Source organism: Papio anubis, chromosome 9, assembly GCF_008728515.1.
Source record: "Papio anubis isolate 15944 chromosome 9, Panubis1.0, whole genome shotgun sequence".
In the NCBI taxonomy this organism is placed as follows: Eukaryota; Metazoa; Chordata; class Mammalia; order Primates; family Cercopithecidae; genus Papio; species Papio anubis.
In genome coordinates this window covers 27,376,637-27,394,778 of record NC_044984.1, presented here as the reverse complement: position 1 = coordinate 27,394,778, position 18,142 = coordinate 27,376,637, and the positions used below count along the sequence as shown (strand labels likewise).

General features: G+C 34.2%; 1 protein-coding gene across 19 annotated transcripts in view; it reads right to left on the bottom strand.

The window, feature by feature from the left end:
* CCDC91 (coiled-coil domain containing 91) overlaps positions 1-18,142 on the bottom strand; it is a 375,497-nt gene that overhangs the window by 91,082 nt on the left and 266,273 nt on the right. For all 19 annotated transcript variants that reach the window (XM_021922136.2, XM_003906161.5, XM_021922146.2 and 16 more), the window contains 3 exons: positions 8,563-8,655; positions 8,398-8,466; positions 6,156-6,332 (listed from right to left, as the gene is read on the bottom strand). In XM_021922136.2, the coding sequence (XP_021777828.1) occupies positions 6,156-6,332; positions 8,398-8,466; positions 8,563-8,655 (339 nt within the window). The remainder of the gene's footprint in view (positions 1-6,155; positions 6,333-8,397; positions 8,467-8,562; positions 8,656-18,142) is intronic.

The window sequence follows — 18,142 nt, the reverse complement described above, 5'->3', positions numbered from 1 at the left end:
GGACTTTGCTAGAACAGCAAAATTAATGACTATCCTCTTTTTGCCTACTTTGGTGTCAATAACAAACGTCCTTTCTGTTACTTAACAAAGACTTTTAAGTGACTCAGAATTAATTTAATATGAAACTCAATAAGCCAAGGTCATAAATTTTCTTTTAGTATCTCAGAAAAAATGTACAATCTACAATCAATGCTAAGACTTAGTCTTAACTTGCGATCAAGGCCAAAGGAAAACATCTCTCAAATAAATTCTGAGAATTATCTACCACAATCCTTAGGTACTCGGTTTTCTGTCACAGTTTAACATTTATCTCCTCAGTAAATCCAGTACTAGCAGAGAGGAAATCTAGAGGTAAATTCTAAAGCAGAAGCTGATTTTTCCCTTTTCATTTCTCAGGAATAATTTAGGTGGCTTAAGTTACACAATGTTTTTGTGTTGCCATACTAGATCATTTCCTAATTTCTACTGTGACTTAGTAGACAAAGAAATACATTAATTGCTGTTAATTATGGTTTTAGTTTTCTTTAAAAGAACATTCAAGTGCTGTGAAGTGACCTACACCTTAGAATTTAAAAATGGCTTCCAAGTTTTTAAAAAGTCAGTCCCTTCAGTTAATACTCAGAACAGTTGGTAGGTCCCTGGAGAGGGCCTCTTCAGGCTCTATGTATTCCAACAGAATGAGCACTGGCCTCTGCATCTAGGCAGGGGCTCAGTAGAAAGTGGCAGAAGCTGCTGTTCATAGTGGTGACCTGAGCTTCCTAGAAAGTCTGGATGAATGCCTGGCTACTCAATCATGGGTTACAGGGTGACACAGACAGCACCAATAAGTTTAACACTTTCATTATTTCATCTGAAGTACAACTGTTATGTGTGAAACTATTTACAGTATTACACGTTAATCTAAAGTGGCCATATTCTTTCTAGGTAGAAGATGGACACAATCCATAAAATAATGTCATAAAACCCTATCCAGAAAATATTTCCTTTTTATTTATTTGGTTTTAAATAACAACTATATGCTTATTAATCCAAAATTTCTATTTCCAGCCCTGACAACTCCCCTGAATTCCATGTCTATATTTCTAACTGCCTACTCAACATTTCCTCTAGGCTCATGAATAAGCATCACACATTTAATACACACAAAGTAGATTTTTTTTTTTTTTTTTGAGACGGAGTCTCGCTCTGTAGCCCAGGCTGGAGTGCAATGACGGGATCTCAGCTCACTGCAAGCTCCGCCTCCCGGGTTTACGCCATTCTCCTGCCTCAGCCTCCCGAGTAGCTGGGAGTACAGGCGCCCGCCACCTCGCCCGGCTAGATATTTTTTTTGTATTTTTTAGTAGAGACGGGGTTTCACCGTGTTAGCCAGGATGGTCTTGATCTCCTGACCTCGCGATCCGCCCGTCTCGGCCTCCCAAAGTGCTGGGATTACAGGCTTGAGCCACCGCACCTGGTCACAAATTAGATTTTTTAACCCCATGAAACTTAACCTTTTCTCACCTCAGTAAATGAAATTACATCCAAAATCACCATCCATCCAGTTATTCTGAAAGTCATTTGTTTTTTAAAATCAGCTCTATTAAGGTATTACTTACATATAATTTTCACAAATATTAAGTGTGTAATTTGCTAAGTTTTGCCAAATAGAAGCGCTATCACAATCAAGATATAAAACATTATCATCGCCCTCAAAAAATTGCCCTGCCCCTAGATATTGTAACTACTTATGTGTCTTCTCTCATATCACTTTTGTCTTCTCTAGAATCTCATATAAATTGAATTATATGAAATGAAAATTTACTGAGTTTGGCTTCTTTCCTAACTATATTGTCTAAAGAAATCCCCTACAACCATTGTCAGCTAAATATATAACCCCGAATTTTTTCTTCCTAGCCCACAGCACCACATGGCATTATCTTGCCTATCATAGCTCTTTTCCAACTTGAATGTTAGCTCTATGAAAGCACAGGGGCCTTGTCTATCTTGCTTAATGTTGTGTGTCAGAAACGTCTAACAGTGCCAATACATGGCAGAGGCGCCATAAATGTTACAGAATGGATGAATACATAAAAGTAACATCTTCTTAAAGTTTTGCCTATACAACTTATCTGTTAATTTCCTAGGATCATTTCAAATATTAAATGATAAATGACATAAATCTGTACTTTATACTAAGATGAGAACACAGGGAGATAGAATCCAGTAGTGGCAAATTACAAGGCCTCAGGGGTTAGGCTGCCTGAACTTGAATACTGCCTGCTGACTCTTCTAAAAAGTCACATGGCCTAAAACAAGTTACATAATCTCTGTAAGCTTTAGTCTCCCCATCTGTATCAATGGGGATAATAATAGTACCTACTTCATAAGGTGGTTGTGAGGAATTGAGATGAAACATCTAAAAAAATTAGAAAAGTGCTCAGCACTTAGAATTGAATTAATAAGTCAGTATTGTTAATTATTGCCATTTCCACCACCACCAGTTCTGCTGTTATCTTACTGCTACTATTTTCTGCAGGTAAAGCTACAAAAAAACAAAAACAAAAATAAATAAAAATACCTTTTTAGCTAAACTAGCTTAATATATTTGCTTAGAATAAAGGCAACTTAATGAAACTTGAATATGGGGAACTATTATTGTTTCCCTTATTGTTATCAGATAATGATCTGTCAGCTTTTGTAATGCCCTTTATTTGAGGGATTTTCCTAAAAGAAGTAACAAGGGGGCTGGGCACGGTGGCTCAAGCCTGTAATCCCAGCACTTTGGGAGGCCGAGACGGGCGGATCACGAGGTCAGGAGATCCAGACCATCCTGGCTAACACGGTGAAACCCCATCTCTACTAAAATACAAAAAAAATTAGCCAGGCGAGGTGGCGGGCGCCTGTACTCCCAGCTACTCGGGAGGCTGAGGCAGGAGAATGGCGTGAACCCGGGAGGTGGGGCTTGCAGTGAGCTGAGATCCGGCCACTGCACTCCAGCCTGGGCAACAGAGCCAGACTCCGTCTCAAAAAAAAAAAAAAAAAAAAAAAAAAGAAGTAACAAGGACATTAATTATAAAAGTGAAACTCATAGTTAAAATCCTCCAGGATATGCACAGAATGAAGAGGCAGTATTTCAGATTCCTATCACTAGCAGCCCAGGGGTAAAGTCTATTTATAAATTATATTTCTATTCTTGCAACAAAACTAATTTAGGGCAATTAATTAAACTCATGGGACTTTATACAAACCAATCTGTAGTAATATAAAAGTTTTTCCAATTGGCTTTTCCTAGGAAACTAATATGATTAATTAATAAATGCCATCTATAAACTTATTTGAAAATTTTGGACAAATACAATTAAGTCATTAAAAGCATCTTCTGGGAAGTGTACCCTTCAAGGATATTTACTGCATGTTTCCTACATGCTTATTTTTCTTGTAGCTGGTATTTTACAACTAGCATAATTTTCATTTTGTTTAATGATCATAATCAGATACATTATTAATTTACTTTTTCCTTTACCTTGGGAATTTAGAAAAATATTAAAATACCAGATGATGTCAACAAGAGGTGAAACAGGAAAACCCTGGATCCTTTGTCCTTCCATGGACACACTCAATTAACAACGATGCATGCACAAATACCCTTTGTGGAAAATTCAGACACAAATTGAGAGGGTCCTTCACCCTGGGCAAGCATGAAACCAACTACATTGAAACTGGCAGGAAAACTCAAGACCTAACTCTCACCACAATCCCTATACCCAATACAGTGCCATATGATCCAAAGGAACTCCATAGCTCTCAACTTCTCTGGTGGGGAGAAAGTTGGATTACATGTCCAATCAACCTTCCTAGAAACTGCCCAGGTTATCCACTTCTGTCTTACCTATCTCAGAGCAGTAACAGGACCTGGCATACTACTGATGCCTAGGGGCCAGTGAGAACAAAGATGGTGGATTAAATTAACAAGCAAACAGTTGCTATAGCCCATCCCCCTGCTCAGTCCAAGAAAGAGGGCAAAAAACCTCAGATTGCAGCTTCTCCCTGGGGAGGGAAAGAGTTGGACTACATGTCCAAAGTTCTAATTTTTCCAGGGGCTCCTGGGAGACTGGCTTCTGTCTCACCTATCTGCGAGCACTGGAACACCATGTACTTTAGACAGCTTTGGGGTGCCAACAACAAACACAGCAGTGTGGATTAGCATAAAGGTTTGAGAGGCCCACAAAATCTCTGATCAGGTTGATGGGTGTGGTTCTTCACCAGTACAAGGCCAGTCAATGAAGACTGTGAGAGGTGAGAAGTAGCTGAGTCTCGCTCTGTAGCCCAGGCTGGAGTGCAGTGGCCGGAACTCAGCTCACTGCAAGCTCCGCCTGCCGGGTTTACGCCATTCTCCTGTCTCAGTCTCCTGAGTAGCTGGGACTACAGGCGCCCGCCACCTCGCCCGGCTAGTTTTTTGTATTTTTTAGTAGAGACGGGGTTTCACCGTGTTAGCCAGGATGGTCTCGATCTCTTGACCTCGTGATCCGCCCATCTCGGCCTCCCAAAGTGCTGGGATTACAGGCTTGAGCCACCGCGCCCGGCCAGTAGCTGTTATTTCTAATGGATAGAAACCAACATACAGAGTCAAGAAAAATAAATAAGGAACAGTGTTCCAAACAAAGAAATAAATGTCGTGAAATCCACCCAAATGATAGAGATATATAATTTAACTTGGCAGAGACTTTCTAGCAAAATGTGCAAACATGTGTAAGGAAATTAATGTAATTTATTCAAGACATGTTTAGATTGCCTTCACCATATTCTGAACCTACAGAGGACAAATTTCAAAGTAGTGTATCATATACTGCATGTTTCTTGTAGACTCCTGACAAATCAGCAGAGAAGTGTGCTCTTTAAGATATATATTTTTCCATTAGGATGATGAATATGTGTTGATTTTTTCATGCCTTCTTACCCAATTTAAGGGATGAATGGCCCACATCTATGTGAGGTTACAGGAATGTTCGGGGTCATAAAACAAATTTAAATAAACTCTCCCAAATAAGAACTTAGCCAATGAACTTGACCTTACTGGCATGAAATTCCAACCAACTGAAGTGACAAACATTTTATATGCAATAAGTACTCAATATACATTTATTGATAGATTATAGTAAGAATTAAAAGGTAATACTGCTTTAGTGAAAAAATGCAAGAAAAAAAAGATCTGCTACTGTAGTACTGTTATCTTACCATAGATGCTACCTACAGATCTGTTTAATTTTTATAACAAATGGGTAACTGTGTGTTCCTGAGAATAAACAAGTGACATCTTTAAAAAATGTAACTTTTATCTGGGGTATTAAAAACTCTGAGCTTTTTAAGGCTTCATTAAGATTAATGAGTCATAAAAAAATCTGGGTTGATCTGAAAGGTTAGTCATTTTAGCTGCATTTATAATGTGAATGAAAAATTGTAGTATATTTAACAGTTTGAACATGAGAAACCGACTTCTTTTGCTTTTGATACTTAAGGAAAGATTTATTTAAGTACTTCTGCCTATATATATATAAAAAGACTAATTATAAAATAGGACTGTGCAAATTCAATCACAGAAAAACAAACTAAGGTAGTGTTTTTAATTGTTCAGATAAACAATCAAAAGTTATTTTGCATGTAGGCCACACCTGTTGATCGTTATGTATCTTTATGAGACTATAGGGAATATTTGTGAGGTTTTATTAATTATTGTTACCAACTATAGGTATAGAGATTTACAAATTAGAATTATAAATTAATTGAATCAAATTGTTTTCTACACAAATATATTATTTTGTATTGATTGAGTTTGTGTGCATGTGTGTGTGGTGTGTTTGCCTCTATGTATGAGAAAAGGAAAAATAACACAAAGTTTAATGTATTTGCAATTACTAAACATAAATTTTGTTTTGACCTTTTAGAAAATAAAGTAAAAGGGTAAAATGGTCAGTTACTAAGTTTTCAATATCAGAAAGATGAAAGCACATTAAAATATTAAAAATGATTAATTCAAAATATTAACATCAAAATGAAAATTAAAAATTAAAAAGTCATAAATATCTACTAAGGTTGTTTTAAGTAAAATAAAAGAGTAAGGGTACTTCATTTTGAGAAAAATGAGAAAAAAAAATTTACAAACAGTTAATATTACTAACCTGACTTATTTTTCTTTGTTCCTGTATAGCTTTTTGAATTTCCTGAGATACTTTTTCTTGATCTTTTGCATGTTCTGTCTTCCATAATTCCCTTTCTTCAGCATGGGCTTTTTCCAAATTTTTTCTTTCTTCTTCTATGGCTTTTAAAACTGCATCCTTCATTGCTTCTTTTTCAAGCTTCAAAATAAATAAAGACCAGAACAAATTTGAAAGATTGACTGCATAATGATTTCTTGAGTAAGACAGACTTGGTTAACCTAAAAGATAAAAAAACTTTGATCCTATAGTGTTTAGTTCTCACATTGCTGTTTTTATGCATAGTAAATAACTGCTGTAAAATAAAATCTATTATTCTTTTTTATACAAATATTCCTACTTAATTTCCATGGCATTTCTAATCTTCAAAGAAATCAGGTCTTAGGGTGAAGTGGCAGATTTCAAACTATATAGTCTAAGGATCCCTTTACAATCTTAAAATTATTGAGGATATCAAAGAGATTTTGTTTATGTTGATCATATATATTAATACATACCATATTAGAAATTCAAGAAAAAATAAAATTAATTCATTTAAAATTAATATCATTAACTGCATTGATATTAATATATTTTATGAAAAATAACTGCTTTCCAAAATTAAAAAAGGAAAATTCCACTGTATGTGTCTTTAAACCTCTTTAATATCTGACTTAATACAAGACAGCTAAATTAATTCCTATTTCTCCCTTCTGTGTGAAATCTGTAATGGTGTTTTTTAGTTGAAGTATATAAAGAAAACCCAGTCTCACACAGATAGGTAGTAGGAAAAATTGAGTATTTAGTAGCCAGTTTAGATAATTGTAGATATTCCTGATGATTTCACATCAGAACTTGACAAGGACTAGTTCTTAAAGGTTAGTTGGCATAATGAAAATAAAATTATGTCAAATGAAATTTTCATGTTATTATATTACGGTCCTTTCTTGTACTCTGAATGAATCATTTATCGATACATAATTTTTAACATTTTTATGGGAAAAATATTGATTTATTGAGTTACATGTCTTCTTTAGATGCTGACACACTTCTTTGTACCAAAATTTTAAAATCACATTTGTTAATGTTACCATAAATCTCATCAGGAACATACATATTGGAAAACAGATACAAATTTTCTAAAATTCGACTTTTTGCTTTAAATCACCTCAAACTCTATTCCAAAGAAAGAGTGCTACTTTCCATTTTGTTCTTAAATCTATACTCTAGCAGTATACAACTTGGCCACCTTCTATATTATTCACATCAAACATATATGTTGACTCCATCTTCTCCATATTTCCAGAATTTGCCTATTTCTTTCCTTTCCAAACTACTACTACTGGTCTGTTTCTACCACTCACTATCTCGTAGCCAGACTTTTGATGCATTCTATGAATTCTTTCCCTGCCTCTAGCTTTTGTTGCCTCTAATTTCCTAAAAGTTAATGTCAATTACCATTACATCACAAACATGTTTTTAAAATGTCAGTATGTCTCCCTTACCCTATGGAATAAAATTCAAACTCTGTTCAGAATATTAGCCATCCTTTCAGGCTGAATTCAAAAGTAATTTATTGTTTAAAAACTTCGAAGACATAGACATATGATGTACATACTCATAATAATTTAATGCATTCCTCCTTGCCCTCTTGGTATATAAATAATATTTTTCTTATCTGATTATAAATTATTTAAGAAAAAGACAAAATCATAGTTACCCTTAAATTTAACCCTGGCATAGTGATACATAGATATGAGACATTCAATATTTGTTTGCTAAATTTAATTTTAAATCTAAAACTCAAAAGTAAGTGTTAAAAGTGTATTTGTTGGTGTGTGTATATTTTATATCTATGAATACATGATTTAGATGAGTTATTTTAAACTTGGCTTTAAAAATTACTTACCTTGATACACAGATGCACACACAGCCTCTAATTAGATCCAACAAATCGCAGGTGGATATTAGTATCCCAACATATATGTTCTTTATAACAAGTAACTAATAACCTATATGGTAAAGCATTTCAATGCTACCATTATATTGTGTGATGTGAATTTAATAAGAATATAAGTAGTCATATCTTAAGTTTAAAAGTAAATAAAAAAATAAAAATGTTGATTTTTATGGAATGAAACATTATATAAAAGATTCAGCATACTATTAATATATTCAGTTTTTTTATTTCCACTTACAAGCAACCCACTATTACAGATGGAAATACCTTTGCAGCGGATACTAATGCCTCTTTATTTCTTTGCCTTTCTTCCTCCAAACATTTCTCCAATATTTCCTGTCAAATGATAAGACAGTTGTAAAAACATTAAATGTATTATTTGAGGTAACAGAACACATTCTTTCTACACTCTGAGCACAGTGAAAGTATTACCTTCTGTTCTTGAGAATGCTGAATCAAAGCTTCCTTTATTTTTTCTTTTAACAGTTCCTTCTCTGTATCTAGCATTTCAAGGAGCCTCTGATGCTACAAGGAATGATAAGCAAATGATATTACGGCTCTGAAGCAGATGATCTATCAACAAGGAGAGTAGCTGGTAGAATTCATTTGTCCAGAAATATCGAAGCAGTTACAAAAGGAAAAAATGAGAAGTTCTCTAAAATGAAGGCTTAGGAGAAAAAAATCACTAAAATCACCTTTCTATAATCAGCCAAGATACATTTCCTAACCCCAAGTTCAACAGAGTATATGACAAGAAATCTAACTTAAGAACAACTAGTCAAAATTGAAAAATTAATCAGAAAATGATGTCTTTTCCAAAATTAAGTTCAGAAAAATTACTCACTAAAATGATTATTATTAGGTTGCCGCAACAGAAGCAATGAAGCTATTAGATGATAACTGAGAAATGTAAAATATCTGCTTGATGAACAACTATCATCATAGATTACTTGCGTTCCTAGTAAGGCATTGTTAAAAAAATGGAAAGATTTATTAATTGTTGTCACCTCAAGATTTTACCACAGATTCAAAAACTAAATCTATGAAATGAGTCCAAGAAATATTATGTAACAGGTAATATAAATGTGTATAAAGTTAATGTATCTATTTTTATTTTGATGTGCTACAGAAAAAGCTCACATAACTATCAACTAGTTATCATGGACCAAGCACTTGATGTTTGAATAGAGCTTTCTGAGAATATTCAACTTTTGCAGCCTCAGTATCTCCAATAGCCATGAGCCAAATACTGTTCCAGAACAGTGCACTGATGTGGAAACAAAACTAAAAAATATGTATTGCTACTCATGAATTTTTCATTAAGTTATTAAAGGCAAGTAAGATATTTTCTCAGATTTGGAATGCTATTTATATCCAAGCCCCCTTTAAATATGAACTCATTTGACACCCAATATTTTAAAATAGATTTATATCTTTTATAGTTGTTCTTATTTAAAACATTTTTAGGGAGAGAGTCTATATTGAGAGTAAGTGACCAAGCAGTCCATGTCTACTTAAGATAGTCTGTTATTCTTGTTTTTAATTATGCTACTTTTCATCTGTTTTTCAAGAGAATAAGTAAAATCACATGAAAGATGTGTTTTTTCCTTAAAAACAAATCCAAACTGTGATATAAATCATTACATGACTCAGAAATTATGAGTACTATATGAAATTATGTAAGGCAGCTAATTAACAAATGAGTAGACTTACCACATAATTAATGTATAAGTATTAACAACAGACTTTAATTTTGTATTCTCCGTAAATCTAGATGCACACAGAATTTCATAGGATCAGAAACAATACCTAATCCTATTTGAAATATATATATGAGAAAATATGCAAAGATATATACCAGGCAAATAACCAGACTTAAAAATGATAAAAAATTATATGAGACTGAAAATATTCAATTTAGACTTGGGAAGAGGTAAACATAACACAAATAAAACAAAAATGTTTAGAATTAAAATATATAATAAAATTTTTGGAGTTATTAATAACTTAGAACACAAATATTGCTTAAAAAGAACTGGTAATGTTAGCAAAGTGAAACTAATATAAATCACTAAGTGATTTGTTATAAGTGGGCTCAATTCCCTAACTGGTCCAATAAAAACTAAATTTGAAGAGGGTACATTAGTTAAAATGACAATGTAATGTTTATAAAATTCATTCCTGAATGTCATTTCTTAATTCTGACAGTATCCTACAATAGAAGACAATTTTTGAACTTAAGTTTAAGAATAAACCTGAAATTACTGTTTGAAAGAAACATCCTACATGAAATATAACCTAAGTAAAATCACAGATTCACTTGAGAAAATACAACTGGGTTACTGGCTTTTTTCAAACTTACAGATAATCACAGCACTTTTGAGGTTCCAGGCACTGTTGAAAGTGCTTTACATGTAGTAGTACCACATTAAACTCTCACAACAAACTGCTGTATTCGTCCACATTCTTCTCATTTTCAGATGAGTCAGCTAAGACTTAGAGAGCCTAGGTAAGTTACTAGGTCTTTAATTATTTCAACAATAATCATACCCTATATAATCATTATCAGTTGTAGTAATTATCTAATACTAAAAGCAGCCCAGTACATTATACCTCGTTATTACCTATAGTAAATAAAAGCTACATAATGTAATCAGTATGTCAAGTAAGACCTCATTTTGATTTTGCTGTAATAGAATAAGACTAATCTATGCTTCCAATTTGGTCATTTCAGACTACTATTATTATTACAATAAGATGATTTCCTGAACAAATTGCAATTGGTATTGAGACAGATGATTCAGAAAGATACTTAATGGCAAGGGGAAAATTTCTCCTTTCTTTCTTTTCTTTTTTCTTTTTCTTTCCCTCTCTTCTTCTTTCCCTCCCTCCCTCCTCTATGTTGACCAGGCTGGAATTGAACTCCTGGATTCACGTGATCTTTCCACCTCAGCTTCCCACCAAAGTGCTGGGATTACAGGCATGAGCCACCATGCCCAGCCAAAATTTAGATCTTAAAATTAAACACAGATAATTTGTAAAGCAAACAAATAATTCACAAGAGGCTACTCAAAACCCACATGCTTCAATAAAATGTATTTTGATTTTTGTACAACTGATATATGCTCATTATAAAAAATATAAAGAAGTGAAAATTTCCCAGTGTCCCATTACCCAAAGAAAATCACTGATAGCATTTAGGCAAACATCCTTCTGGAGAGCTGTTTATTAAATATTTTATATAATGAATTTCTATATAAATATTATTCTGTAACCTTTTGGAACTCTATGGTATAGCATTATTTGTTTTGTTTTGTTAAATTTAATATATATTTTGCCATTCTCCTTTTTATAGACTTTTATGTTGTTTCCAATTTTTCACTCTAAAAAATGTTTATTTTTGTGCATGCATCTTTGTGAAACTTTACAATTATAGCCTCATGAGAAACTCCTAGAAACCATATTAACAGGCTGAAGATTGAGCAAGTTTTATATTTTAATGCATACTCTCAAACTGTACTCTAGAAAAAATACCAAATTACACCTTTTCTAACAAAGGAGACACCCCTACAGAAAAGAATCATGGACTGCTAGAGCAACTAATCAACGAAATTGTTCCACCCTTGGAGAAAGGAATCCTTGCTCTTTTTGTCCAGAAATACTTTGTATTTACTACTGACCAATCACTGCTATTTATTTCATCATTCTCCCTTTCTGAAGTGGGCATTTTTGTTGCAGTTATTTGGTTCTTTTCTCTCTCTTACAAATCATAATTATAGTTTTTTTGAGGCCATACAAGGTGGCTCACACATGTAAATCCAACACTTTGAGAGGCTAAGATGGACAGATCACTTGAGTCCAGGAGTTAGAGACCAGCCTGGGCAACAGGACAAAACCCTGGTCTCTACAAAAAATACAACAATTAGTTGGGTATAGTGGCATGAGCCTATAGTCCCAGCTACTTGGGAGGCTGAGGTGGGAGGATCACTTGAAGTAGGAGGACCTCTCACCTTCATAAAACTGTATTTATATTAAAACTACAAAAAACTATATAAATATAGTTTTACTTCCCTACTTCTGAACTGTCTCTGTTTCCTTGAAGTTTCTTTTTATTTGTTCCTTTGAGTCAGTAACTTTTTCATTTGAGATGTTTTTGTTTGGTAACAATTTTATGTTCATTCATATTAAAACCTCAAACACAAAAATGTTGAAAGGAAATTCTGTGTATGTGAGTAAGCTTCACAATAGCCACAAAAGGTATTGAACTAATTTTTCATGGTTGTGGAGATTCCCAAATGTCAGTTCTATGAACATTTTCTCTTGAACCAGTCTTTTTGCTTAGAAAAAAATTCTCCAGTCTCCTAAGTGGTACTATGAGCCAAACTTTCAGCATTCTAGGATCAATGTGTTAAGAAGCATAGTGGAGACCTCACTGCTCAGTAATGGTCTTTGGTTTAATCTCCTTGTTTTTAAGTCCCATGCCTTCTCTTGCTCTTTATGAGTTCAGAGATTATCTGCTTTGATTTCTCTTTTGTTCTGCTAGGGTGTACAATAAGTCCCCTACTTAAGTATGGTGTGTGTTAAGGATTAAGTATTTTTTTACCTCCCTCCCTCCCCCACAAATTTATATGCTGAAGCCCTAACCCGCAATGTGATAGCAGTTGGAGACAGGGTCTTTAGGAGGTAACTGGGGTTAGACAAAGTCCTGAGGATGGGGAAAAGAGCACTCGCACATTCTCTCTGTGTGCGCACACAGCAAGACTGTGGCTACCTATAAGCCAAAAGAAGAGGCCTACTCAGCAGAAACCTTGATCTTCAACTTTCTAGCCTCCAGAACTGTAAATATAAATTCCTGCTGTTTAAGCCAATCTATGGTGGGTGCTTTTTAACGGCAGCCTGAGCTGACTGAGACAGTGCACAAGAGGACTTGGGAACACAACTGCTAAGTCATATGGACTTTCAACCATTCCTCTGGTTTTCAGAGCTACACGGCGGCACCTAGTGTTTGTATTTCCCATGGCTTTCGAGGGTTTTGCAGACAAACCAGCTTCTTCGTGGGTTTCACCTCAATAAACTAAGATTACAACTTGCTTTTCTCTGCTAAATCAGTTGACAATTGTACACCTGTTATCTCCTTTCATATTTATTTGTCCTAGTTAGTTTTTGCTTGTTGGATTTGTTTCAGTCCCTTTATGTGTCATTTTAGTGATCTGGGGTTTTTTGTGGGGGAAGGGGACTAAGAGGTAGGACAGATTAGTGTTTTAATTCACCAAATCCAGCTCTGAACCTTTGGCAAGTTATCCAACCATCCCAAATAATTCTAATGCCCACCATTAAATAGTCAAATGGCAACTAAATTATCACTCATTTGATATTAGTTTCTAAAACTGTACATGCCAATAATAAATGTAAGTGTTAGACAGCATTCCTTTGAAAACAGATTTAAACAAACTGATATATAACTAAGACTAACATTTTAAATTTCTTTACGATGACACTAGGTCAAAACATCAGAAGGAGAAAAGGTATAGGTTAGCTAATATAGAAGTGAGAAAGAAAAAGAAAAGGTGGTGGGGCAGGATACTGTCTGCTGAAATGTTTCTATTGTTTTTAATAAATTCCTAATCTTTGTATCCTCCCATGATTGAGCAGAAGGAACTGCTTTTTTGGAAAAAAAAAAATCTTTAAGAAAAACTTTTATTTTAGGTTCAGGAGTACACGTGAAGGTTTGTTACATAGTTGAACTTGTGTCACGTGGGTTTGTTGTACAGATTATTTCATCACCGAAGTACGAAGCCCAGTACCCGAGAGTTATCTTTATTGCTCCTCTCCCTCCTCCTACCCTCCACCCTCAAAGTAGACCCCAGTGTCTGTTGTTTCCTTCTTTGTATTCATGAGTTCTTATATTTAGCTCTCACTTGTGAGAACATGTGGTATTTGGTATTCTATTCCTGCATTAGTTTGCTAAAGGTAATAGCCTCCAGCTCCATCCATGTTCCCACAAACACATGACCTTGTCTTTTTAATGGCTGCATAGTATTCCATCTTAAAATGGCAGAGGAAGTATCTCCACAGGACTTATATTGGTACTATTCTCCAAATGCCATCTCTCTTGGCTAGTTGGCTGCCCAAGTTTTATTTTGTGATTATTTTTCACAAATATTACATTCATATAATCTTACCCATCACAATTGAAATATGAATTGTTCAGAGGAAAATAAATTTCTAAATTATCGTTATCTATGCCCCAAGACAAATTTCAGCATTTAAAGATTGTGATAGAAAATTTTTGTAAATGAATGCCATTCTTCTCCACCTCAATAGGTTTCATAAGATATAATTTAATTTGTTGCTGATGGGCAGACTTCTACAATGAATAAATTCTTTAGCACAACAATTCCATCAGGGGCACATTAAATGAATTTACCGTGCTATCATTCAGTTTGTTAAATAACCCTAGAGAAATAGGGCTATGCTATTCCTAGAGGCCTATGACCAATGATGCTATCACCATTCCCCTAGACTGAAGGGCTTAGGGATACAGAAATCATATGGTCAAAAACCAGTAAACAGGTTCTGCAAACTATTGTTACCATGGTATAGAAATTTATAGTTTGTGTTTAGCAAGTTTTATAAACATTTATTAATTTTTATATCTATTGGACCTAATAATAAAACATCAGGGTTGTACTTTATTTATTTTCCATTTTGTTTTTCTAGTAATTTTTATTCTGTTTTGTACAAGTATAAACCCCTGACAGAGTTTCAAAAAATGCTCCTTTATCTCAGTTATCTTGAGAAACACTGTCAAGAGTACATGCTAATAGTGTCACACACGTGTCTAAGTCTCAATGCCAATGGCTCTACTGCTAGTCTCATTTTTCTTTTTTTTCATCGTCATAGTAGTTTTTCTTTCTATTGGCATTAAGTACTATCAAACATTCTGTTGCCTGCCATCCATTTGCTGCTTCCATTAGACCTTACAGAAGTTTACCCTCTAGAGGCTCTCAGTGTATTTATGGAATAAAGCAAACACAGGCATTCATGCATGCATGAATGAATGAATGAATAAATAACAATTTACAAACACTTTGCTCTACACAGCCTCTTTTATTTGCTTTTTCTCAGCCTGTTTTTGTCTCTTGTTCTCTATATCCCTTGGCATTACTGCTATGTGGTCAGTTTTTATTTTTGTTTTAACTATTATTTTTACAATAAGTATGTTCTTTTCCTTTCTGTCTGATAAAGTTCCATAGTAATCAGCTGTTTTCACTGTTGCTCACTGCTTTTTTCAGATGTTTGAGGTTAACAGGAGTGTATCCTTGAGACTCGGACTCCTGTTTTCTTCTTGTTTGTATGTTCCTAACTCCTAGCATGAGGCCAGGTAAGTAATTAGCAAATGCTTATTGAATGAATAATCCAATCAATGAATAATAGGAGGGAATGCACCAAGAGACCTGTACAAAAATAAACAAGTGGAGAAGGACAAACTAGATAATCTGAGCAAATGTCAGAATGATAGATTATTATGATGGAAAGGAAATTTACATTATCTAGTTCTACTACCAACAGAAAGTATAAGGGACACAGAATTTGAAGACCATGGTTCTGGTTTTAGGTCTGACATTTGTTAGCAGAATGAAGGACAAATCATTCATATACTTATTAATAAGTATGTACCAACTGCCTGCATTGTACCAGGTAGTCTTAAGACTGGGGTAACAAGTAAAAAAGACAGGTGGAAAGTATCTATTCTCAGATACCCACATTCTAAAACGTGAAAACCACCACAAACAAGTAATAAATACAGGAATAATGTAATTTCAGAAGTTATTATGAGCTGTGAAGGGAATAAAAGGTTGATGAAATTAAAAAAGTAAGAGAAGAGGAACGATTAGCTCCTTCAGATGAAGTGGTCATGTCATGTAACATCGCTTCAGTTTTTCTACAAAATGAGAAAAATGCCACCTCACAGGACTAACGTGAAGACCATCTGAAATAATCTGTGTGAAAGTATTTTTTAAAAAGTGTTATAACTCTTTACAAATGTAAGAGTTTGTTAACAAAAACAATCTAAACAAGTGGTCTCCCAGAGTAAACATCCCCATATATATGCAGAAAATACCATTTCCTATGAGTTTGTTCCACTGTGCTAGAAAGTTATGTTATAATGAGCTAAAAACTTGTTTTCATACAAACTCAACTCTGTCTGCTTGAGTCACAAAAGACAGTCTAACTTCCTTTTAAAAATTAAAAAAAAAAAAATCCTGCTTTTCCTCACTTCTCCCAAAAGTACTCCTCCAGATCAGACACTGACAATTGCATTAGTGATTCTTCATGTGATCTGGTTTCAATCCCCTTAAAACCATGCATGCTTTCCTCAAGATGTTTAACCATGTACTGTTTTCATGAGGGCAGCCATTAATAAAAATAATATATGCAGTGATGATTAGGGCAATATTAGCTATTATTATAACCCCTTAGTCTCAGAGTTTAATACAATCAGTTTAATTTTAATGTTTCTAATAGTCCAATGTTCATAGATGGTCTCATCACCGGTGACTTGAAAGCCCAGTCTCCTTTCATTCTGTGGCCCCATCTTGTCCTATTAACATAAAGCCCTCCACATTCAGCTAGTGAATAAAAAGAGGATAGAGCAAATGGACTATTAGCCACTTCTACAACATGAACTATCAATGTCCTCTTTTTAGATCAACCAGATCATAATTTGTATCACAAAGTGAGAAGATAACAAAGGGATGTGTCCATGCACCATCCAAGTGTAAATCCAAACTCTACAAATAACCACATATTAAGGCAAACCTAAGGCATAATTTTGTGTATTTAGGGTTCAATAAAGTAGCAAGATAAGCCAGTGTTCACCTTTTGAATAACTGCACACATTCACTGAGAATCCATTTGGGGAATCAAACTCAACTTACCAAATGTGTATATGTATAACAGATTGCATACATGGTCCTAAAGATCTTGTCATAATCTAATGAAACAAAAAGTAACATGAAACATAAGATCACATTAAAAAGGAAAAAAGACCTAAGTAAAGGTATAGGAAATAATTATTTAATTTCTGACAAGGCGTATCAGAAACAATTTGTAGAGTTAAATGTGAGAAGGGCTCCAAGGTAAAAGTGGGATCTAACAGAAAAAAAGGAAAAGAGGGTTTTCTAGGCAGAAGGAACATGTTAGTTCCTATTCTAGGAGAAATAGAGGGTACTCCAGGAACACAAGCATGAATATGTGAAGGCTGTGGGAGGAGCTTAAACTAACAAAGGTAGGATGAAGTCAAATTGTCTAGATGTTTGAAAATTAAGAAACAGAACATTTTTTAATTCCTTGTATGATAATGATACTACCTGATGCAGAGTGGTGTGTGAAATGAAAAGAATAAAATTTCAAGGGGCAAAGAAAACTCATCAACCAGAAAAAAACAATATGGGAAGTGGGACTAGAAAGGAAGAATAGAAATTTCACAACATAGAGTCACTAAGATATAGCAATTAATCAGGCAGAGAAGAGAGAAGAATGAGTAAAGATGAGTAAGATCTGCAGCTTGGGTACCTGGACAAATGGTGATGTCATAACTAGACAAAAGGAAGAGAAATAGGCTTGAGAACAATAGAGCAAATTGCTTGGTTTTGGAAATGTTGAATTAAAGATGCCAATGGAATATTAACTTTCAGTATGCTGTTCAGAAGTCTGTTGAAGTATTAGTTTAAAGCTTAGAAGAGAGGTCAAGGGCAGCAAATTATAGCTCTGACGAGAAAATGGAATATAACCTAGACTAAGAAATGTTGCCTAACTCTTTTTTTAAATTTATTTTTTAATCTAGGACTCCTGTTCTGGATTATCCTAATTAACCATTAAGGGAGAAGAATTAGAGATCTAGATCATAACAGATAATTCATTAAACTAGAACTGGGAAGAAAAAAATTAAAACCATCAGATTTCTACTTAAAAAAATTAGAGAACATCGTATTTTCTTCTCCTTCCA